The following is a 24,643-nucleotide window of genomic DNA, read 5'->3' as shown; positions in this document are numbered from 1 at the left end:
ACAGGAATGTAAACCAGCCCTCAGCACAACCCAACACACCGAGCAACCCTGCTCATGTTTACAGGAGCAGGAGACATTTCTACAGCACCCTGGCTGTGTTCAGCCCTGGCCTCACTGCAGCACACATCTGTACAACAATAACAACTTTCTTAAAAGCATGTAGCCCAGTACAATGACATATGTTAAATATAGCCACCAGAGAGCTGGGAGCAGAAATCCATGAATAACTATATTGATTGCAGTAAAGAAAACCTGGACGTATTTGCAGTGGAGACATTTCCTGATGAAATTCTTTCCATTTGGTAAAAAACACAGACATTGTCTTACACCTTTACACACACTAAAACAGTAAAACAAAACTCCAGACACTACTGTGAGAGTTCAAGTAAGAATCTGCTCAACTATTGCTGCAAACAGGGACAGAAAGTGGATCTTCCAGCACAAAGAAAATCTGATGTTCTGAAATTAACCTCAATTCTTAATATCAAACAGAAGTTGAAAAAGTTGAATTTAGTTCTATGAACATTCTAGATAAAATTTCTCAAATGTTTTCTATGCTTTCACTTTAGGACATACAGAATTTATCTTATGCCCACATTATCCATGTATAGTCATTGCCAGGAACTGTATTTTCAGCCTATATTGTGAGTGATGGGATAGAACAGAAGATGACAACAATGCTAGAAGTGTAGAAGTGCAGAAGTGCTTCTTCAGGTCTCTAGTTCTCTAAAATCTTAAAATGAGTTTTCACAAATAAAAATATGCTATTCTCACCAAAACAGCATTTTCCAATGTTAACTGCTCTGTTAATAAATAAATAAAAGGTCAGATGTTCTGACTGTCCAGTCTGTGTATGAAATTCCTCAAGACTCTGGCTGAGACGCAGACCAAGGCTGATTTTATTACCCCTGAAAATTCAGGCAGTTACGTTATGCAAGTATTACCCATTTCAAGAATTCACTCTATTTGCCAACAAGCATTAGGAAACTTCCCCAGAGACAACTCTGCCCCTCTGAAAGGCAGAAGCAGCACTTTTGAGGGACACCTTTTGGGGTGTTTGACAGTAACTTGCGTGATACGTTATCCCTTAACAYTCCTCACTTTGTGTGGTGCTCGTCCAGGTCTCCCCCGCTACAGGAGACATCACGAGCCAGTGCTGGGCACTCACAGCTGGGCCATTTTGTGCCATTTTGGGGCCACCATGCAGCACTCAGAGCAAACAGGAACTGGCTCAGTTGTGGCTTGGCCTTGAGTGCAGAGTGCCAGGAGAACCCAGCAAAGCTGGGCTGAGGCTCCTCRCAGAAACCCCAAAGAGGAAGCGCCAGAGCAGTGAGAGTACAGCACACACGGCCAGGATTCAAAGGGGGAAAAGAAAAACTAAAACCAAGAGTGGTTAGAAGATGAGGAACAGTGATAACAGCCAGGGAAAGGCAGGAAGGGGTAGAGATATGACACAAGATAGTGAGTTTAAAAGTGGGAAGCTGAGGAAGATTTTTTACAGAAAGCACAGATGTGAGCTCGTCTTCTTGAGCATCTACCTGTCTGCAGGGGCTGGCAGAACGCAGTGAAGCACCCAACATTAGCATCAGCTCCATGACAGGCACTTCAGCAAAAATAAAATCTTTCTCTTCCTGAAAGCTTAAGCTCTGCCTTGAAACMTAATCCTCTGCTGTTTGCTTTTCTGCTCGTCTCCTTCCATCAATCATTTCAAGCGCTAGCAAACCCGCAGTCCTTGCTGTATCCAACACAGTTTTGGTTAACAATACCTCTGGTACCTTATCCAGAATATTAGAATTTCAAAATATGTATTGTATGACATATCTAAATTGCCTTTCACAAAAAGAGACCTACACACATGTAATGAACATGCAATAACCTGTATTGCTGCTTTGTTTATCAAACTTCCTCAGGGAATCCTCTGCATAACATTTAGAATCCCTTTGCGCAAGACTTTCAGCCATATATGAATTGGATTTGCAGTAAAAAACTGCACAAGAAACCCATTTTTTTCTTAACAGGCAGGTGAAACAGCAATGTTCTAGCACAGAAGAGTTCCCCTACGCCCTATAAAACTCTTGCATTGTCATTTACTCACATTTAAGCGTTCATCTTTCTGTTACCTAAGTAGCAGCATGTAAGGCTTCTGTGACACTAACCTACAGTGTGAAACAGAGATTTTAGGCAGGTAAGCCATGTTGAAAGTATTTCTAACCAACACAGTAAGGAGCAAGAGRAGTASATCCTAATTTGGGGCTCGGGATCAYCACCTTAYATACAARCCTRSTGCAAATGAGAAATCAACACCAACACAATGATTGCTAATAACAAGTAATTACTGTAAGACAGAAAGTGCTTGCAATGACCACAGTACATATGCAGGAAAGTACAAAAGAAACCTGCAGGTGTGCAGGATKCACAACCTGTTCAYTTCAGATGAGACTGGCAAAAAATASAGACACAGGTGAAGACAGAGCCCAGTTAAGTTATTTTTCCATTTGTTATCCCTAGAGTATTTWGTCAGAAATAAGCAAGTTTATTTGTTTTTCCAATATTTATAAATGTGATTTTATAGGATGATTGAAGTGTCACATCCCAAGCAGTGCCTGCAAAAAGACTGTCCAAATGTAGACCAGGCCACAGCATCCACAGATCCCAGAGACTGCAAACTCTGCAGTTCTGTCACACAAACCCATCTGACAGGACCTTGAAATAAAGCCTAAAACAAGTTTCTCCCTGACAGAGTCCACACCAGGCTCCTGCTCTCCAGAGAAACAAAACAGGCATTTTTGTATGGAAACACTCTGCTCCTTTGCCTCATGAAGACTTTGAAATCACACACACTTATTAGTTATTCCATGCAGGCATGTGAACCTTTGCACTTGGATGTTGAAGGAAAAATTTATCCTTGACATAAAAATCAATCACATTAACAGCACAACTTTCCAAACTCCTGCAGGTTTGCTCCAAAGAGAGCACTAATTCTTTTTTTAACTTTGAATGAGTCAGATAAATTGTCTACTCAGGGCTTTGTTTGTAGGAATTAAACATTTATGTGAGATCCCTGAGAATTTTATGTAACAGCATTTAGCAGAAAATTAATGTCCCCAACCAATTTTTATTTGAATTTGTATTCAAAACCACAGCATTTTCTCAGGGGTTGTTATTGTAGCAACTGTTTCAGAGCTCCCAAACTTATTCTCTTCCGAACTAGGAAAATTTAACAAGTTGATCAGAACTTATGAAATATTTAAAACAAAAGGATAGATGGCAACAGGAAAAGTTTGACACACTGATGAATAATCAGAAAGCAAAAGGAAGAGTATCTTAGCAGAAAATATGACAAAGAAGTCATTTATTCCTCATCAAGTAATAAGCCTCTGTGAGATAAAATTCCATTTTTAAAGGTTTTACCATTCCTGCAGTTCATGGATTGGTTTAACTGTCGTAGTTAGGAAACTGCAGCATTTCGTTGCCAACATGAYTCCACATTTCTGAAAGCAGCAAACAGCAACACATACAAACCATGTCTGTAAATCAATCTGCTGGGAGACAAGAAGTGCTAAATGAATCAAAACTCCTAGTAAATAATATGCTGTAGAATATCTCTTCAAAGATGCATGCAAAWGGAGTAACAGAGCTCTGAAGAGAAATTGGTAGAGCAATGTAMAGGTAAACCCCACTAAGCACAATTTCAGGAGACAACAGTAAAGCTCTATGAGTCTTGCAGTCAAATCCAAGAGGTTTGAATAGAAARCAAGCTGTCTGCCTCTGATGTTAGCTCCATAAAAGTCCTGGGACAAATCCCCTATTTAAAATAGAAAAAGAGTCATTTGGAAGAGGCATTTTCCTGAACCATTTAGACACAGGGAGGAAGAAGAGAAAAAAAAAGAAAAACTGGAAGTGTGTGGAAAGCTGCAGCTAAACATTTCTTTTGTAACACACTGCAGYTTCCTGAAGTCGAACAGATATTTATGCACAAAGCTGCCTTCAAATCAGCAGCACATTCTCCTCTCTTKGTTTGTTTGCTTTGCCTTTTTTACAATACAGACCATCGTTACATGTTACACAAAAGCYTCTGAATAACCCCACTGGGAATGGGGGCCTCTCTGTGCTGAACATATAGCAAAATAACATTCCTGCTTCAAAGAAAACTTACAAGATCCAAAGAGACAAAAGATTCCATCCAGAAAGAAAATGAGGCACAGAGGCCACCAAAGGCCACAAAAAAAGGTCAGCAAGAATAAAACTTCCGAGTTCTGTCCCCTTGTATCCACTATTTCCCCTGCAGAGTCAAGAGGTCTCCCAGCATCTACTGATCCTTTCTCCCACTCCCAGTAATAAACTGTAACATCCTCTGAAGTCAGGAGGAGACACAGGACAATGAGAGAAGCTACTCTTGCACTGAGCAGAACAAAAGCCATTGGTATAGGGTCAGCCTCAGAAGGCTTCAGTGTAGAGTTCACTTCTCCACAGGAATCAACACAAAGATCACWCTAATTTAACCATGGTAAAGTTACTGCTGGACAACTTACACTGAAGCCTGAACTACAACCTGGAACGCTAATTTGAAATTCTTGATAGAACTCGGAAATTCAAGGTTTATTAAATTATCAATGCTTTAGTAATCAAAAAATAATTCAGGCTATGAATTAATTTGAAATTATAAAACTAAGACTCTTCACATACTATTAATTTATCCRTCTTCTGCTGCTTTATCATGAATAGTGATTGGTTCATTATATATTCTTACCSTAAGACACATTTTAAATACGGTTTAAAATTCTAAAGACGGCATTACCAACTGAAATGTGGCAGCAAGAACTAATTTAAATAGAGAACAAATAATGAATACAGTGATAGTTTCTGAAAAACTGCCAGATGACAAAGAAAAACTAACAAGGTCAGCACCTCACTTGCTATGTCATCTCATRTTTCTCCAAGTTTACTGTAGGACTTAATCTGGAGCATAAAATAACACACTTTTCTAACTGCAAACATGCTTTACTTTCTGCGAGAAGGCTCAGAGGTCATTGCATGTTACATTTTGCTGTCATATCTGTCCTTTCAATTTTTTAAAGCTAGAAAGAYGCCAACAGGCAACTGGAAATAGAGGTGCATAAAAGTAAGAGTTACTTAGTGCATCAGCTCCCATCTGGTTTTGACTGGCATCACCCCTCCATCTGAGGTGATATTTCTGATAAATCATCACCTCAGCTGAAGTTATTAAGYTCTGTCAAATATCACTCAACCATAAGATGCTCCAATCACTCCTTGCCAAGAGGACACTCAACCCCTTCTTCATGATGACATGCCCTGTCTGCTACTGGGAAGAAATYCACATATACAGGGAAAACACATCTTCAGATCTCTTAAAAGTAGAGGAATAAAAACAAGCCAAGAAAGGAGGACCAGCTATTTATTTGACAAAGAGATTTTTAATACAGCTCTTAAAACAAAGTTATCATCTTGGTGATACAAAGAAGCCCTACCAATCTTATTCCAGGTTTTAGAACCTCAGAGGAAACTCTCAACATATGCCTCACAACAACAAAAATGGGTAATTTATTTTTAATATTTATTTACAATCTTTCAGGCAATGCCCAATCATGACAGGATGTTGCTCTTCACTTTCTGACAACTTTCTCTAGCAGAGTCSTGTCAACAGCTCCAGAATGGAATTGCTCATTACTACACTGCAGACTCATAATTCCTCACTCACCTCTTTATCATCTCTTTTGCTGATAACTTCCAGCARACCAGCAAGAGTTTATTTTCCTTTGCAGAAATTGAACTGTTTATGCTCCAAACTCTTGATGACACAAACATAAACACTGGGGGAAAAAAAATACAGAAATTGGCAAGAAATGGGCAGGATCCCACTGATGACYTCTATACAACCAAGGAGACTGCAAATAAATACAAGGTATCACACTTTTATGCTGTTAGAAAGGTCAACAGATTATCAACATTTGTTTTAGATAAAGACAGACTACTTCCCTTTCCAAATCTTTCCTTTATTGTGCTTTCTATTCCAGCTATAAAAGAAAATTTTGTGCCAATTACATACTTTGTCATGGAGTGAACAGGAAACAAAACTTAGTTGGCAGTTTTTGTTATAAATACCAAGGAGAAAAGTTACAAAAAGGAAAAATAAAAAAGGAGCAGGCAGACACCACTTCTCAACTAGGAGAGTAGGAAAATTTAAAGTTCCTTTAAAAAAAACCCTGAAGGCTTTACACAGCTTTAACCTGAAATCAAATGTGACAAGAGCTTCTGGATGTGCTGCAAGAGACTAATAGCAACAATTTTGTTAAGAATAAAAAGCTGGTTTGTCACAGCAGCACAACTCTGCACACAGCCTATATCYCCAAACACTGAGCTGTGTATGAATACAAATTTCACCTTGTTATTTGCTGGAGTTCTTTTTCCTCAAGATTCACTCTCTCCAGATTTAGTGTCCTTGTCTTCCTCTATGCAACAAAACAATGTTCACTGAGAGTCTAAAGCTGCTTCATGCAGCATCAAAGTCCTACAATAATCTTTTTATACAGCAACTGGGATGGGCTGCCACCCTACTGCCTTTCAGGGAGAGCATTCACCCTTTGATCTCCACCTTTCATATCGCAAGAAATCTCCTCCACCATAAAAATATGCATATATAYTCACATAAATATATATATGTACACATATGSAAATATGCACACACATTTATTTGAGTAAGGGTGGCTGATCTGTTGACAAATGCGGCATAGGGGAAAAGCATTTCTTCTAAGTGCATTTGTTTATACCATATTTGAGACAAGTGCATTTCACAAGCAGGGAGAAAAATCCCTGAATRCTTTGCATTGGCAAAAGAAGCCTCAACATCAGCTCAGGATGTWGGAGCATCTGCCATGGTATAAATGTCACAGCACACTGCACTGCCTTAGCTTAGGGCAGAGCTTGTACAGCCTCTTTGGCGTTGTGAACCAAAACTGAACTTGATTGTGAGTAAGAAATGCTAAAGGAAACATCAACCTGAGCTTAGAGAACAAAATGTCAACTTGGTGAAAAGCTCCAGGTGATTTTGACTGCAGTCAGTCACCACCAATCACTACTGAATATTTCAGGTTTTCACAGCTGTGCCAGGAGTTTAGAACTCAAAGGACAAATACTGAAGGAAACGAGCCGCAAGGTGAAATCTTAACTCCTTCAAAGTAATTGGGAATTTTTCCAYCAGCTTCAGAGGAGTTGAGAATTTGCTACATGTTGGATGCTATGTATTAAAGGTAAGYGGACATCCTGATTTTATTTTAACTMGTAAGTGATCCTARAAASRTAGAAATTGGAAATATCAAGAAGAAACATTAGCACCACACACAGCTGCTGCACAGTGTGTGGATGTTTCCTACACAAATGTACCCAAGAACAGTATTTCACCTAAAGCCTGGGCTCCACTACCTGTCTGCCCTCTGATATTCCAGCACACCACAAGCACAGACCTGTGCCACCAAGGCCAGAACATTACCCCATGATACCTACACTAACTTCTGCCTCCCCTTGAGACTCTAATCTTCATTTAACACTTAGACTTCAGCATCAGAAAACTCACAGTTTTTCTTAGAAACTCCTTCTACATTCAACTGCTTTGACTATTAATACAGTTTGTAGTATTTCAAATATTGTTTGCAACCTTCCCATCATTCCTCCATTGCAGGGCACAAACTGCAGCGCTCTTTGAGAAGATATTGGTAAGCCCTCATTCATATTATTCAATATCTAAAAGGACTGTGAGTTCATATCAAACATGAAGCATTTGCCAGGGTCCCTAGCTGCACAAATAAAAGCTACATGTCAGAAACACATTTCCAGAGGCAATATGCTAAGCATCAGCTACAAAGACTCTCTACAGAGTATGCAAGTGCATAAAGTGAATTTCTACAACCACTTTCTTTTGCTATTGATCAAAGTTGGTCTATCTCTGCAAAAAGGTGACAAAACTGTTACTCAAATGCTCAGAAAYGATAAATTATCTTTGTTCAGAAAAGGGATGGAAGAACAGAACTAGAGATACACATCAGTGAGAATAAAAAATGAAAGGGAGAACAGGAAAATCTGATCTTTAGAGGGAAGAAAGGTGGGAGCAGAGAGGGAGCACAGACATGGACATGAAAGCAAGTTTCCATGGTGTGCTGAGGAAGAATCCAACCAGAGAGTTCATCCCTGCACCAGTGAGGAGTTGTCCTGCAGGTGAATCAGAGCTGTTGTGTGGGATGAGGGTGGCTGAAGCTGCAGCCTCCAGCATTTCCCATACAACCCCACAAAGTGCGGGGCAGTCTCCCACAATCAGCCCCGGGAAGCGGCCGTGCCACAGGGCAGCGAGTGAACAGGAGCTGAACATTTCCATGTGTCACAGCCACTGCAGCAGCAAGCTCAGCCTGCTGGGCCAATAAACGAGCACCTTTTCAACAAAAAGGGATTTAAAGATAAGCACAGCAACAGAGATACCAGGARGTCAGGAGTTAGTAGCATAGTAACAGAAATCAGCTCTAAAATAATTTAATCCCACACAAGTTGCTTCAAACTTCTCATGAGCAAAGTGACTAAAGTTACCTTCCTTCCAGCAGTAACTGATACCTCTAAAAATCCAGTCTGAAATCATTATTAAAACACAAGTCYTCACACATATATTCCAAGTCTTCCAATTTTATTTTTTTTTTTAAAGACAACTGGTCCTGCAGTGTCAGGCAGAGTCTAAGCGGTCAGATTCCTCAAGCTTGCCCTAAAGTCTGAACATACACTCACTCTCCTCTACAAAACCATGACCTCGTCTGYAGGCAAACTCAGAAAGCTGCCTAAGATCAGGGCATCCTGCAAGCACCCTCTGCTCCCAGGGCACATCCTCCAYGTGGTGCAGCTTCACTGAAGATCTGGACATTGTTTCTGGCTTCCCCTGCACACCTACACTGTCAAACTCTTTCCTCTAAAGATCTTAGTCTCGCAAAAAATTGCCTAAACAAGGAAAATAATTGCAAAAGGAGTRAGTAGGGAGGCAACCTGACCAGAGTAATAGCAAAGAATTGCTTTGTCACTAACACAGATTGCAAACAATTCACAGTTATTCCTCTTTCATCGTGTGAAGAAAGCTTCTTACAAAATTGTTAAATTTAGCATAACCTCAGTTTACCCAGAATTAAAACACCTGTAAAGGATTCCTGTACAGCACTGATTTTGATTCTGGTTTGGCTTAACTATGAGCCACATAACCCAGGACGGCAGGCAAATGCCTGTTCACATGGTCATTCCTCCAAGATAGGACYTGACCTCAGCAGCACATTGCAGCATCCTCACAGCATTTCCATGTGGCAAAAAATTAGCTTTTGGCTAATTTAAACACATCTGGGTAATTCATTAAGTGGTTAATAAACTGTTAACACAAAAGGTATTACTCGGCAAGCCTGTTCAACTTCACAGGAAGTTTCCTTGGGTAGGACTGAATTGTTTGGTCCACAGATTTCTGCACACAGAAGTTTAAGTTGCAGCTGAGCAATGCTTTGAATAGTGTCTTCTCATGAACTGTATCACCAGCAAGGAAACATCTGTGTTCATTTTGTTTATTCAGCAAGCCTTAGAGCATTAGGGATAATAGCAAATCTTCTTCTCAAGGACTTAGCACTCACAATCAGCAGCTGGAACGGCCAAAGGTTTGGGGTTTGGTTTTGTTTTTTTTTTCCCTTCATACACACACAGAAGGACTACTTAAGGAGATTGGTAATCTTACAAGGAACATTAGTCTTGCAACTAAGAATATTCAGAAGATACTCTTACTTATGMTGATATGTGCAAACCAAAGGACTTCATAAATATCTGTGTTAAACCCTTAAAAATAAAATGCATAGAATTGAGGCAGCATAAGCTGCTTCCACTACTGGCAAGTGGGAAACGTCACCTTTCACTGACTTCCTCCAGGCTGAGCACAGGTTTTGGGCCACAGATGTGTGCAGCTCACAGGAAAATTATCCTGATTACTGATGTAGCAGAAAGAAGATAAAATGTGTTCCATCCACCAACTGCTCCAAAACAGAACCAGATGCTGCAAAGAGAGCCAGGCACAACCCCTGCCCGCAGCACTGGAAACAGAATCTAACCATCATTGTCCAGACCTGGACCATCCACCAAACTGGGGTCTAGCAGAYACCTGAAGCTGAAAGGTCTCATCTYGTGGCAGGGAAAGTGCCTGCACAACCTACCTGGGTACCCTAAGGACTGGAAGCTATTTTGTCAACAGTTTTAGGTTTGGCTGAATCAAATTCAAGACTCTGAARCTGAAACAGAGAAGAGCTCGCCTGTTTCTGCACAGGGTGATGCCAGGCACTTGACTTACACTCAGATGCTGCATACAACAGTCACCTTTTGCACTGTTACTACAACAAGAATTTATCACAGCAGAGTGTATTTAAACCATCTSCTTAGTCACAGCAATCCCCAACAGATATTTTGGCAAAAAATACCACCTCGTGCTTTTCTTCAAATACACCTTCTCTTCTGCATTCCTCAGTGAGTCACTTGTCAAGTTGTGAACACCCTTTAAACCTTCAAACTCCTCTGGGTGACTTGTCTATTCAGGATAGTCACCCTGTCACTAAAAAAACCCCAAACACATACAGATGCTTGGCAAACACCACCTCTCAGTGCAGCTTCAATGCAKGAGTTTTTTGTCTGCTGGGCAGTGTGCTCACAAACAGGTCCCTGTCCAGTGACTCCGTGCTCCTGTCTGACTGGGGAGCACAAAAAGCCAGCCCTGTGTTTTCCWCCTCCATCCAGAGGCCACACATGCAGCTTTGTGTAAAGCTGGGGGTTGAATCTACATCCACTTGCTGCCACATAGACAGAGGACCTTTCCTCTAGACCCTGAGGCTTTGTTTAATTTTTCATCAAAGTTAGACTCAGACAATCATAGCATCATTTAGGTGGGAAAAGACCATTAAGATCATTGAGTCCAACTGTTAAAAACACCATAAACCAGCCACTGAAGCTGACACACTGTACAAGCTCATCTGAATTCAAGACAACAACATAAATGTTTGCATAAACATAAACTTCAATGTAAATGTTTGCAGTTTAACCTCACACTGGCTGATCCCTGGGCTGATCATCACTTATGGGTAATTTGGGTATCTCCTTAGGTGYGGATCAATACATTTAAATGAAATTTTAACACAGGTAATCCACTTGAATACAAAGCAGGCATTTTAAACTCATTCAGAAATCACATTCATTCCCTACAAATCTGGCCCAAGGAAGTCCACCAGTTACACACTGAAGTACATGACTGAGAGAATCAGAGCAAAGCATAATGAAATAAAGATGGATTCAACATACCTTACATCAACACAGTATTTCCATAATGCAAAACTCAGAGTGCAGTCCTCCTGCATGACCATCCTTAGTTATTCAGCAGGGGATGAAATTATTAACATTGCACAACTTTCACTAAGACTAAATAAGGCCARCAGAATATGAACAGCCCTTAAAAAAATCCTGACTTTTACATTTTTGCACTCATAAAAACACTAAAAATGGAGAGTGATTGTTAAATAATTCCACCACTGCCAACAGAAATATGCAGGAACTCCACTGTAGCTGTCCAGCCCCATCAATCCCTCCTATCACAGGTAATTCTACTCAGAACACAGAACAGCAATTAAAAGTTAAAGGAACATTATATATTAGTTTTACAGAACTAATCTTTAAAACCTGCACTTAAAGAAGTAGTGTTATCAAAGAATTTATTTTTTCTTTTTTCTTTTTTTTTAGTATCACGGGACACTTTAGGGCAACAGAACAACCTTTATCTTAACTTGTAACAATTTTAACAATTTTAACAATTTCAATGAAAATACAAAGGCTGTATGAAAAACCTACCCTAATTACAATCATCGTCACAAGACTGTTCTTGACTGATTTCACATTCATGTCTGCACTCCAGCTCCAAATGAAGACATTCAGTGGCTCTGAAGAATCACAGGTYATTCTCAGTGTGCTGTTTTACTTGAGCTCTTACACATCTACATCTTCAGCCCAYAGCAAACAACAGAGCACACTGAAAAAGGTGAAACTCAGTTTACAAAGGTTTCTCAAACTCAGTCCTGTACAAAAATCTTACACACATCATGCTTACATAGGATAATGATCAAAGACAGAACTAACATTAAATGTGAAGATTYTCTAAAAAGAATCTGCTACTAAAAGAGCACGAATTGGATGAAGTGACAGCTTGCCACAGCCTCAATTCATTGAAACTGCATGCTGCAAAGCAGAATCATTCTAAGCAACAGTTAATCCAGAAATTTCTAGCCTAAGCAGCTCTTGCTTGTATTGGATCACAAATATTTGACCACTACGGAATACAGGTGCATGCATGCCTCTGTTTGCGTGAGAGGTGCGAAACTGAGCCCTGAACACATTTTACTCTAATAAACAGGAAAGGGAGAAACACAGAAACCACCAAACCACCAACTCTCTACCAAAGACATGATTTTAACACCTGTGGCATCTCTGTGTTGCTACGAAACTAGCACCCTAACCTTAGCAACAGATTTAAACATTTGAGGATACATTTTGCTCTCTGTAGGCAACACAAAAGAAGCAAATGCTGCAGAAGGGTTTATTTTAAGCCAACAGGAAACTGGACAACACAAGTTAGGAAGAAAGCAACTTACCAATGACAGCAAGCAAGGAAAACAAAACCACAGCAATTTAATCAACAGAGAAATAGTATTTCATAATGGAGTTACTATTTACCAAGTATGGAATAGAGACCTGAAGTACTTTTCTCACCAGTTACCTCAATCCACACCTTCTCAATATAGAAATCACTGTAAATTTACATCCCCTGAAGAACTTAAACTACAAAGTATTGATAATATTCTGAGAGAACACAAGATCATTGCTCAGTCTGGCAGACTGGTGACAGTACTAAAATGGACAAAACTCCCACTCTAGATGCCCATTGCAGCTTCACAAGATGGGGCAGGAGAAGGCCAGTGCAGTCTGCATTTCTTAGACATACTGGGATGAAAAAAATCAACTTCAAAAGAAAGCAAAGAGAAAAAATACCATCTTTTTCAACTGGGGGTTGGGGGTGAGGAGCAGAAATCACTGTTTACACTGTCTGTAAAGGGAGCAGGTTTCAGACCATCTTCTCCTAATAAATAGTCATTAATCACTTGCAKTCACTTAGCACAGGAGGTCATGCAGTGGCAGCCTGGCCAGTGTAAATGCTTAATACTGAATTAGATTAGAGAGGCTCAGGACAGTGTCATCACAGCTACAGTGCTACCTGTAGGTTTGGTTTCAGAATCACTGAGGCCTGGCCTGAGCTTTGGGGAATCAGAAAATGTGATCCTGCCATGAAAGTGAGACACAGCAAACATCACAGAGCCAACTGCAGAAAGCAAGATGGCTGGGAGTTATTGCACCATATTATCACTGTACTGCTGTACAATGCTATCACCTGTTTTGATCATATCTCTGTTATTAGAAACACAGACACAGGGATGATGAGCTGCCTGTAAGGCAGACTGCACAGCAATCTCCAGCTCTCTCCTGGGGGGACACACCCAGCACATGGGCACTGCCATGTAGTGGCACATGACATGCCAAAAATACAGACAAACATCCTCATTTGGGTGCACAAAGCTCAAGAAGCAGGACTCAGATGGCTTTACAAGAACATTTCATAATCCTCCTCCCGCTGTCCTCTACTCAGTTAGCAGCTCAGTCAGAACCAACTACAGTTATAATTATTGCCATAATTATTATTTTAATAAGAACCAACAACTTATCAAAATATTGCGCTGAAGACTTGCACGTCTTTTGTTGTAAGACTGCCAAAAAGGCAGTTCGTACTGCTCCATGTACTCTGCTAGCAGGCAGCACCTCCAAGTTTCTATTTATGCCACTGAGTGACTAAACTCAATTCAAGTGAATGCCAAAACGTAAGCAATTTGAGGCACAGTAGCTGTGCAAAGTATTATTATTCTCCTAGTGTATACACACTAACAGCTTTGTTTACTACATTCACGCCTCTTCTGCTTGTTTCCTCGGTTTTACACACTGTAGGCCAAGTTGTTGCACTTAGATGCCATAAGGTGGCCATCTGAATTCTTGTTTATGTATTTAAACAGCTGTGGCAGGCACCCACGGTAAGTTTTAAGTGCATCAGCAAGCCTATAAGCATCTAAAACAATACAGTTAGGTGCCTAGATTTATCTACAGCTACCCAAATGTGGATCTATGCAGACAAGTTGCTACTTTTGTGAGAGTACTTTTTTCTACATGATAATATTAGCTTGATAACAGCTTTTTTTTTATTATTTATATGCTTGTTTTAGATGACTCCAATGAAGATCTCTGGTAATGCTCCATTTCTACAGAGAAATCCAGTTTACATTCTCATAATTAGCAGATGGCCATTTCTCTAGGTACACTGCCACACTGAGAAAAAAGTTCCTTAGTCAAAAGAACTAATGACACTGGCAACTGTGGGACTACGCAAGGGTGGCCAGCTGTCATCCCTCTGAGTTCACAGGTAGAACACACAGGACTCTATTTGCCTCTGTGACATACAGGTGTGCAATTCTAAAAAACACAAAAATTCCCACAGAAATGTCATTTTTCAGGTTTGTTCCTCTCCCAGGTAAGGGTCAACAGGCTGGATGTAATTTGAGGGAGCTTGTTTCATTTWAGTCAATATAGTCATGACCTCAAACACTTTTCCTTTCATGGAAGATGTTTTAACTGAACTGTGTGTGCTCCCGAATCACAACAAGGGCAATTATAAAGAACAAAGATAACCAGAAACAGGCTGAGTTTTAAGAACAAAATGAGACCTCTCASAAATTCAGACAGCATGAAATCCAAAACTGACCATCACAAAAAGTCAGTGAACAGCATCAACTCCAAGGAAAATACTCTGATTCCACCACTATAACTGAACCAAAAAGTACATCTGAAGGGCAAGCAAAGGCTGCAGCATGAAGCAGAAATGAGTGTCCATGACTCATTCAACCAAATCCAAGTTAAACCAAAGTTTGCAGTGTCATTCAGCTTTGTAGAATTGTTTTAAATAAGCATCCCACTTACTCTCTAATAATAGAACAGCAATAGAACAGCAGCTTGAAAACAAAATACATGTAGGAAGCATTCACGATCTGACCTCAGAGTCACACACTAGTGTGAAATCTTTTTTAGCTAACTTTTTTAATTAACTGGTGTTCATTTATTGGTTTAATTTCACCACAAAAAAAAAAGAAATAAAAGCAGCAAATTATAGACATGTTATAAATAGTTTGTCCCTTGGAGGAATTCTCTAATCATCTCTAAAAATAAGAAGTCATATGATTTCAGTGTTCTGTACTGACCCTTTCAGTACTCAGCAAGGTTACACTATATATATGTTTAGGTAATGCTACATGTTGCTCCATTTTTATATCCATACAGCTGTAAAAGTCTGGTCTCTTCACTTCTAGTGCATACTSACACTCAGTAAAGAACTCAGTCCTGTATTTGATGTAGAGCTTGGGAATAACTCCATAGGAAGCACAGGTCCACAAGGCATCAAAACCATTTTGTGCTTCCAAGTGAAGCCTGGAAATATTCTTTACCTGCCCCAAACCAGCTGGGCAGCCAATTTATAATATTAGCCTGTTGCTGCATTCTTCCTTGATCCATCCACACTAATCAATCCTTTAACTTATCCTACCCTTAGGCTGCACAGTGCCAATCACAGAGAAACTCTGATTGGTGAGTGAAAATCACTGAAGAAGGGTTTGTGGAAGTCCAGTGCTGAACAGGTCCCTGATGGTAACACTGCAAAATTCCATTTGCGACTCGTGTTAAGTGCTAGCAGCTATAACTTGCTATTCAGCCTGTAAACTCTTCAAGACAGGGACCTTTCCTCACATGTGTCTGTGAAGCTTCTARTGCCCAGATGGTGCCATACAAATGAATAATAACTATATTTTCATGTAGACCATTATTCTGCAAAATGTAAATTACTTTCACTGATCMAAGAGGAAATAATTTTCTCATTTCAAAATGAAAAGAGAAGAGTAAAAATAATGATTACTTGTTTGATACTATTATTATAACAATAATTACATTGGTGGGTCCAGAATCCCCAGCTGGTCTGTACTGACTTTAATGGAGTTATACCAACACAGCAGTTGACAAGATGGTCCTGGTYCTTGCTGAAGATCTCAACTACTTCACAAGAACAGATGAGTTCAATCCCACACCACTTCCATGAAGGATGGGACATCAATTAAGCACACTTTGCAGACTGGGGAAGACAAACACCAGAGCCGGCATCTRAAGGAATGAACTGCTGCACCAAAGGCAAGTATCTGAGCATCAATGCTATGGCCCTCTGCCTTGCTGGCACAGAGGAGCAGGCTTTGGCACAGATGCACGCCTCAAATGAGCTGAACTGCCCTCTGGAGACACTCATCTCTGTTCATGAGAAGGCCTCAGACCCCACATATTTGTGAGATTCACCCCAGGCTTAAGCACTCAAAAAGGGATAGCACTTTGATCATCACCAGCACCAAACGTGAACAGGATAAATAAAGCTGGGACCTGCCAGAGCTTGGCTCCTCTGGAGGAAAGAGATAAAAAACATAATTATCAGATCAAAGAGGACTAGTCTGGAGCACCAATAACTGAAAAACTCAAAACTACATGTCACCCTTAGTTACGTAGCTCTAAACATTTTGCTAAAGATGCCAAGAGGTTACTGATGASAGCAGGCACCCAGGACTTCAACTTTCCCTTGTCCCATAGAGCAGTCTCCCACTCAACAAGGGCTCTGTGGAACAGCATCAAAGGCCTACCATTACTTAAAAAAAAAAAAAAAAATAAGGACTGAGGTTCTAAATCTTAAGAGGAGACTTAAACACTTGAAACTGCTAGCCCTCAAACTGCAGTTACACACACCAGAACCCAAGTGCCCTCTGAGTACCCACACAGGGATGCTCCTTCATCTGCCCAAATCAGACTTCCAGTCAGCCTAAATCAAAAGAAAAAAAAAATACAGGACATTGTATTCCAATTAAAGAGTCACTGCAAAAGCTTCAGTGAAGTGCCAGATCTAATTTTAACACTGTAAAGAAAAATCAGGAAGTATTTGATTAATATTARTCCTCGAGGTTATATAATTTGACTGTTCCTACAAATTAAGATCACTTCATGCTTTCATTGTACTCCTGGCCCTTCAGCAAGCACTAATAAGATGCCCTATCACAGATCACGGACTTCCAATGCCAAAAGGGAGAAATATTTTGAAAAATGTTTCTGAATAGAGCCAAAACATGTGGCAGATAATGAGGGCCTTTTACACCAAAAAGTACTCATTTTGCAATTGCTGACAGGAAGTAAATGGGATTTGTACGTCCCCTGTACAACAGCTGGTCTTCTCTTGCTAAAAAATTAAAATGCTTCTATTTCAAAGGGAACATCTGCAAAATCCCATCATACATTAAGGAATAAAAACCCAACACAACAAAAAATACACCAGTGGCCTCCAAAAGGCTTCTGATCCATTTCATATAATACATTCCCAAATTCCTGCRGAGAAGATGCTTAACAAGGTAACTGCTCCAGGAGACCATCAATCTAATCTGGTTCTACTACTCCCCTGAAATGATGCATACATTAGTTTTCTTACTGCAAAGATTTGTTTGTTTTATCAACATGAGCCTTGTTAAGTGCTAAGACTTTGTAAAAATCATTACACACCTTCCAGCTGCAATGCAYTGTCTCCCCCCTTTGCCGTTACTAAATGATGAGTTGTCTCCATTCTCCTTCTCAATTGTTATTAAAACCATAGTGCAGCGTGATTAAGCTCCTGATAATAAGTGAAACTGTACTTAACATTTAAGTCGGAACTATAGACCCGTTCTCTAAGAAACAGATCATTTTTGTCCACATAATAGCTCGATGCTATTAATTTTATTCACAACACAGGGTACCCTACCTAAGCTGCTTCACTAAGTCCAGTGCACTAAAACAAGTGAGTCTCAGTTTCCAGAGACGGAGTCATTCCAGACTGAAGTTTAACACACAAATGATAAGCTCACGTTAAGCTTCTTTGCACATTTCAGGTCAGGAAATTTTCCTGAAAACCAGTTTTCCCTCATTTCTTGTGTTCAGATTAAATTACTGAGGCCAGGTCTACATCAACAACCTACTTAGAGGGGAAGACATTTAAGTAGATACGATTTGGTTGTGTCTACATATATGAAACAYATACATTCACTGATTTAAGCAAAAAGGATAAATTAGCGCTGAAATAGTTCCTTTCATCTTGAAAACTTTTTCATTTTATGGAGTTTAACAGCTTATTTTACACTTAAATGCAACAGTGTAGTGTGAATTCCCAGGAACTACAGCGACTCTTCAGCACCATCCCAGTTCCTCGCCCATGGCAGATGCTCCCTCTTTCAGCACACCCCTGCTGTCACCCCAGTGCAAAGCTGTGCTTTTATCACTGGTGCTGCACTGAAAGCTGTGCCCCATCTAGAAACTCCCTTGTCCCGTACCTCCCACACAGATAACGCTCTGATGCTTGGCAGAGGGTAAGGATGGGCTCTGTGTTTGTTTCTGGAAAAACAGTGCTGGGAATCCACCTGCAGAATCTAAATATTCCAGGGGCAAACACACTCCAAAAGRAGGCTCTCATATCCAAACCTGACAGAACCCCAAGCTTTTGTATGAAATGCYAGGTGAATTTTGCACTGGTCTTAGYTTGGGAAAGCATTTGGAAAAGGCTGGGGGAAATAACTGGTGGATGAACCYCAGAGAAAGTGGAGTAAAGCYTCYCAGCTTTTCTTTGCTGCATGATTCCCCCAGCACTTTCCAGCATTAGAGTTGCTGCTACTTTGCTTTTAGTTACAACAACTGATCACAGTTTTCATAACCCTTAGAGTGGAGCAGAGCAGTCCCTGGATGCCTTTCCTAGCTTCAGTAAGCAACAGGGATTACAGAGTTTAGGCACACATAGTAATTACTTTTTGCATCTTGCACCTTTCACCTGGTGGAGCTCAGCATGCATCACCAGGAGGTTACAAGAAAGGAAAAAGCAAGAAAAAATGGGCTTGAACACATTCAGCTGATTGACCCATGGAGGACACAGCCTTGCTCTCCACATTGCCAGAAAAAGAAATAGCACATTTCCCACTACAGATATAAAAATAAGGAGGAGAGGCACTGGTGATCCTCAGGACTGTCCTMCCTAGCTTAACTTTTGCTTGGAATTAAAACTGCTCACTGACCCCAAAGACATGGCATTTTCTTTTCATTCTGCAGTTCTGAACATTCTGAGCTATTGATACAGTTGGTTCCATTGACAGCTTCATGCTGAAAGAAACACACCATTTCTTTAAAACAATACACAACATTTCAGACTGAAGAAATGCTTTGATCCCACACCAGCAGGCAAGAGCTGTATTTCACTCCACTGACACAATAACAGTGCACTGGCATTTCTGCTTTATGGCAGAACAGGCAGCAGTGAAAACCCAACGTTACCCGGAGGCACAAAGGAGCAGCAAATACCCACAGACAGTGCCTTCAACACCCAATTCCAAGGCAGGGGCCCCAGCTGGGCAGCACAAGTGCATCCCTGAGACGCACAACTGCCTGTCAGTGCAACGCCACAGCAGCAGATGCTCTGCTGTCACATCCCTCTCATCCTCAGCAGCCCCAAAGCAGGGATTTGCATCCYATTTTCTTCCCTTTGGGCTCCCGACACTCAATATCCACAAGCCCCTTCCACCACCGCTAGCAGGCTGAATTAAGAAAGTCTGACACTGAGCAGCATGCTCAGTATTTTCACAAAAAAACTGTTGCATACTTTTCAAAGATAAAAACCCTTACATAAAAATCAACCTATTCTCAGAAGGCAGCTTAATTCTGACACTGGAGTTATGCTGCATGAATAAAGCTKGTGCAAAGGGTGCAGCTGCAAGAACGGTTGCAAGTACCCACTGAAATCACTGCTAAYCATACAGTTGATACTTCTTTAGAAGTATCTATAAGCTCATTTAATTAAATATGGAGCAACTGCAGGAAACTGCTTATGACTAATGAAAGCTCCAGATGTAGCTGGTCAGGGGATCTAGCAAGGTGTTTTCAGTTGCAAAATTGCTCAATTCAAAATWGTTTCTTCCTGCCAAATTGTCAAATCCCATCCAATTACACACAGGTACAGTGGCAACCCTTTTACTGTGGTACAATGTTATTTTATCTATCAAATGGTAATGCTTATTACATCTATCTGAAGCATTTAATAAAAATCGAAACATCTTTTAAACACCTGATTCAAAGGATTATGTTTCTTTTCCCACAGACACAAATTACCAAATCTTCACACTACTTACATCCAGTTTGGTAAGGTAAAACAGGTACTCCCATTTCAGTCTTGTACACAGGACTGAGACAAATTAAAACTAAGATAAAAAAATGCACTGTAGCCTCATATGGCAACTTTCAGACATAGGTTTGAGAAGCACTGTCTTCTGTCAAGTATCCAAAATTTGGTTTACATAACTATTTAGTATAAAGGCTCTTGTAAGGGTAGCTAGCAGGGCAAGTGAAAAACGTGGAAAAACTGTGATCAAGTACTACATCACAGACAAACATTCAGCGGCCTTCCAAAAATACACTCCTCAAAATGTATTAAAACACGCAATCCCATTCAGAGACCAAAGACACATTGAAATTAATACTATTTTTTTGTTAAAATGCAAGACTGAAAAATCTTTGAAAAATCCTTGGAGGGCCACCCAGATGCACTTAACCCAAGACATGTGGATATAATGGAACTACTGCATTCACATCAGCCAGCTTCTCCAACTGTTGCAAAACAATYTGACATACACAAACTATGGGAAACTTAAATTGAGGATACTAACTTTGCTTGGTTATTAYATAAATTGCATTGTAATGTGGAAACAAAGCAACAGGAAAGAAGTCTTCTTTTACGAAGTTGCTATACAATTCCATTTATCAGAGATTTTCTTCATGAACCAAGTTTTAAATCAAGACTGGTAACACAKGTGAGACTGGTAACTTTACCTACGGATTTAAGACAGATGCCAAGTTTTTCAGGCAGAAGTCTGCACAAATCAAATTTTCTATCAYTTTTCCACCAAGCACACATTGCAATCGATAAATGGACACTCAAGTGTGAGGTTTTGTATTCTGACAAAGTARTTTTAAGGATGGCAGCCACTTCCCAGTGTGCAGGTTAAGCAAAGCCACAAGYACCATAAAGTCATCTTGAAGAAGCATTGCCAAATCACCTCTTGACAAAGCACTTCGTTAAGTACGCTGCCACTTGTCTTGAGTATTGTTGCTTTTTTCTTTTTTTAATATCAAAGTCAGACATTGTGGCACAGCCCAGTGTGATCCGTAACAGTCATTTAGATAACGAGGGGAAAATAGGTGCACTCAGCATGTGTTTTAAAACATGTTTTCTATTCAGAACCCCAGTGCTCCATCTTTAGGTCTTTGATCAAAACTGTATGCAAAAGGCGTGATTCATAACTGCCAGCATCAAAATACTCATATTCTGTGTCTGTGTGTCTCCAGCATGGAAACAATGAGCTCTCCGCCCCAAACCCAGCGCTTGTTCCAGCACATCAGGTGCAAATGGACACTGCACCAGGACATTTGTGGGATAACTGCTAAGAGTGTATGTTCCAACACTGCCCTGGAGCCCACAGATGAGGATAATTTCCTAGAAAGTCTGAGGAGCTGGGAAGCAAGGCTGAAGCCCCAGGTGCAGCCTGCCCTCTCCCGGCCCCCTGCCTGCCCAGGTACCAGCAYCTACCAACCTCAATAACCCACAGTRGAGAGATCGAGAAGGAAAAAAGCTGGAGAAGACTGAGAGAAGAAAGCATAAAAGACTGGATGGACAGGAAAAGTGGCAGAGGGCACAGCACTGGAGGAAAAATAGTGAAGTCGAAATAGCCGGATTTATAAACACAGCAAATAACAACATAAGATTACGTGTAGAGACAAAAACTGAATTCAGTAAACTACACATTTAATTTTCACATCTAGAAAGCAGAGCAGGATCTGCACACGGTGGATGGGTAGGTACTACAAGTTGTCCCAAGTGACAGAGTACTGGTGCGCTGGGAGCACAGTTCTTAGCAGCTTTTCGAGGCCAAACCACTCACAGTAATTTACAAGGGTAAATCACCTCTGAGCCCCAAGTTCTTGCCTTCTCTCTCAAGGATATAAACAAAAATATAGAAACTGACAAAAACTAAGCATGCACTTTGAGAGGCATCACTTACTTAATATAAGCCTACTGCTGAAAGAATAAAATGAAAACCAAAGGAAGCTTCTCTTGAGCTGAATACTGGTGCTACACAACTGAGGTTTGCAAGAAYACTTAATTTGCTTTTTCACCTGCCTAATAGAAAATTCAAAAATAGAAAATTCGACCGGCAATAGAGCCAGATTTGCAACCCCTTGTGGTTTCARGCCCGAGTCATTTGAATGAAAACCGGGGAGTTTGCAAAAGAACGTGGTAAGAGACAAGGTCCTCATCCTGTGTGGGCAGTTTCAGTATCCCTGAGTTRTCAGCGGTTAACAAAATGATTGCCTTACATTTCACTGCCCGTCACCTCCTGGGCCTGTTAGAACTGTGCAATAAAGAATAGCGCCTGTGCGCTTTTGAGGCTGGARAAAGCAAAGAAGCACTAAAGCAAACCCCTAGGACGGTGGGGGGCAGGCGCTCTCCCGCGAAGTTCGGGGATGCTGGGATGCCCGCGGCAGGCAGCGCCGGCAATGGGACGAGAGATCCCTCTCTCGGGGAAGGGAGCGGATCCCAAGGATGCRTTTTCAGGCTCTGCACCCCGGGCGCTCCCGCCGGACCGGGGGCAGGACCGGCCCCGCACCGCGGCACCTGCGGGAAGCGCCCACGCGGAGTGCGGGGAACGCGAGCCCCGGGGCGACCGCGCCTCGCTCGCCCCGAGTTCCCCGCGCCGCAGTCCCGGCAGAAGTGCCGCCAGACGCCGTGAGACACAGCCGCTCCCGCTCCCCCGCCTACCATCGCCTTGCCGTGCGGGGCGCCGGGTCCGCGGCGCTGCGGCTGCCCCCGCTGATCTCCGCTGCGGTCTCGCTTCTCGCGGCCGCCGCGCTGCTCCTCGCCGGCGTCGAGGGAGGTGAAATTCCAGACGAGGAGGGTCTGCAGGAGCAGCACGGTGAGCGCCGCCACCAGCGCCGAGCGGGAGCGCCGCGCCAGCCGCCGGGCGCACGGAGCCGCCACCATCTTCGCTGCTGCYGCCGCCGCCGCGCTCCCGAGAGCCGCCGCATCCGCCGCGGCACCGAGTTTTCAGCCGGGCAGAGCCAGACGTCAGCAGGAGGAGGGCGGAGGTGGGGAAGGAGGGAGGGGGGGAAGGAGGAGGAGGTGTTCGCGGCGCGTGGGGATGGGGGAAGCCGGCGGGGAGCCCTGGCGGCGCGGCAGCCCGCGGCCGGGCCAGCCCGGGGCCAGGGGTGGGGTTGGCGGAGGAAGAGGAAGGAGGAGGAGGGTGGGCTGGAGGCGGAGGAGGAGCGGCGGCGGGGGCTGCGGGGGCTGCTGCCGCCGCCGGCGGGCGGGCGAGCCCCGGCTCTGTGCGAGGGGAAGGGGCCGGGGCGGGGCGGCTGGCGGCTCCCGGCGGGCGGGCAGACGGCAGCGGGGAGGGGAGGGCAGGGGAGGGGGCGGCCGGCGGCGGGGCGGGAGGCGACTGCCATCTTCTGAGGGAGCGCGGGCTCGGCGGGCCGGGCGGCGGCACCTGGCGGGCGGCGCGCGCCCCTCGCCTCACGGCCACCRCGGGGCCCAAGTCCATGAGACTGCGATGATTTTTTTAAAGTTTTTTTTTTCTGAAGTAATAGGGTCCCTGGCAGCCTCTCGCCTCAGAGGAATGACAGCGACAGCAAGGTGTCACACCTCCACACCCCGGTGAGGTTTGCAGGGACCACGCACAATGCGGCCGTAACTAAATGCCCAGTGTCTCAAAAAATGAGCATAATGGAAGAGGTCAGTTGCCTTTTTCTCCCRTACTGGTATTGGCTTTCTAATCTGAAAGATCTCATTATCTGATGATAGAACTGAAGTAGGCAGTTGGTTTAATCTGCCTGCACCATGCCTGTTTTTCTAAGCCTAATTCCACTCTACAAACCAAATCCAAAGGTAAAAAGCATTATCTCCCTGTAAGAACAGTTGCTTTTTTAAATGACAGCCAGGTAGGATTTGCACAGACCAGCGGGATTTTGTTTCCATTGGAAGTGCTTTAGTTTTTGATCTGAAGAAAATGAAAGAAGTAGTAAGATTCAGAAGCATCCTTTATTAAGGGAATTTTCCTCATGATCCAGTGAGGCTACAAATAAAATTTTACAGGAGGAACCATTCGTTGCAACACTTCACAAGCAAATGAAGTATTTGTGGCAGTTTCAAACAGTGTCACTGTCTGAGTATCACTGACTGCAAGGTGTCTCCAAACAGAGAGGTCAAAACACATCATTAGTAACTTCCAGGAAAGTCAGCCCAGAAAGGCTCCTTTCTGTGACAGAGCATCGTCTGGCTGACCTTCCGTTCGTGCAGTGGAAC

The 24,643-nt window shown here is 42.2% G+C and overlaps 1 protein-coding gene across 2 annotated transcripts in view; it reads right to left on the bottom strand.

Moving 5' to 3' along the window:
* The window catches only part of XYLT1 (xylosyltransferase 1), a 162,745-nt gene extending 139,198 nt beyond the window's left edge, over nt 1–23,547 (bottom strand). For both annotated transcript variants that reach the window (XM_057384736.1, XM_057384737.1), the window contains exon 1: nt 23,105–23,547. In XM_057384736.1, the coding sequence (XP_057240719.1) occupies nt 23,105–23,326 (222 nt within the window). In that variant the 5' untranslated portion in view covers nt 23,327–23,547. The remainder of the gene's footprint in view (nt 1–23,104) is intronic.
* Between the last annotated feature and the right edge of the window lie 1,096 nt (nt 23,548–24,643).

The sequence above is a fragment of the Malurus melanocephalus genome, unplaced genomic scaffold (genome assembly GCF_030028575.1).
Source record: "Malurus melanocephalus ecotype Western Australia unplaced genomic scaffold, MMel_1.1 scaffold_742, whole genome shotgun sequence".
NCBI lineage: Eukaryota > Metazoa > Chordata > Aves > Passeriformes > Maluridae > Malurus > Malurus melanocephalus.
Note: the sequence above shows the minus strand (reverse complement) of the source record. Positions and strands in the feature narration are given on the sequence as shown.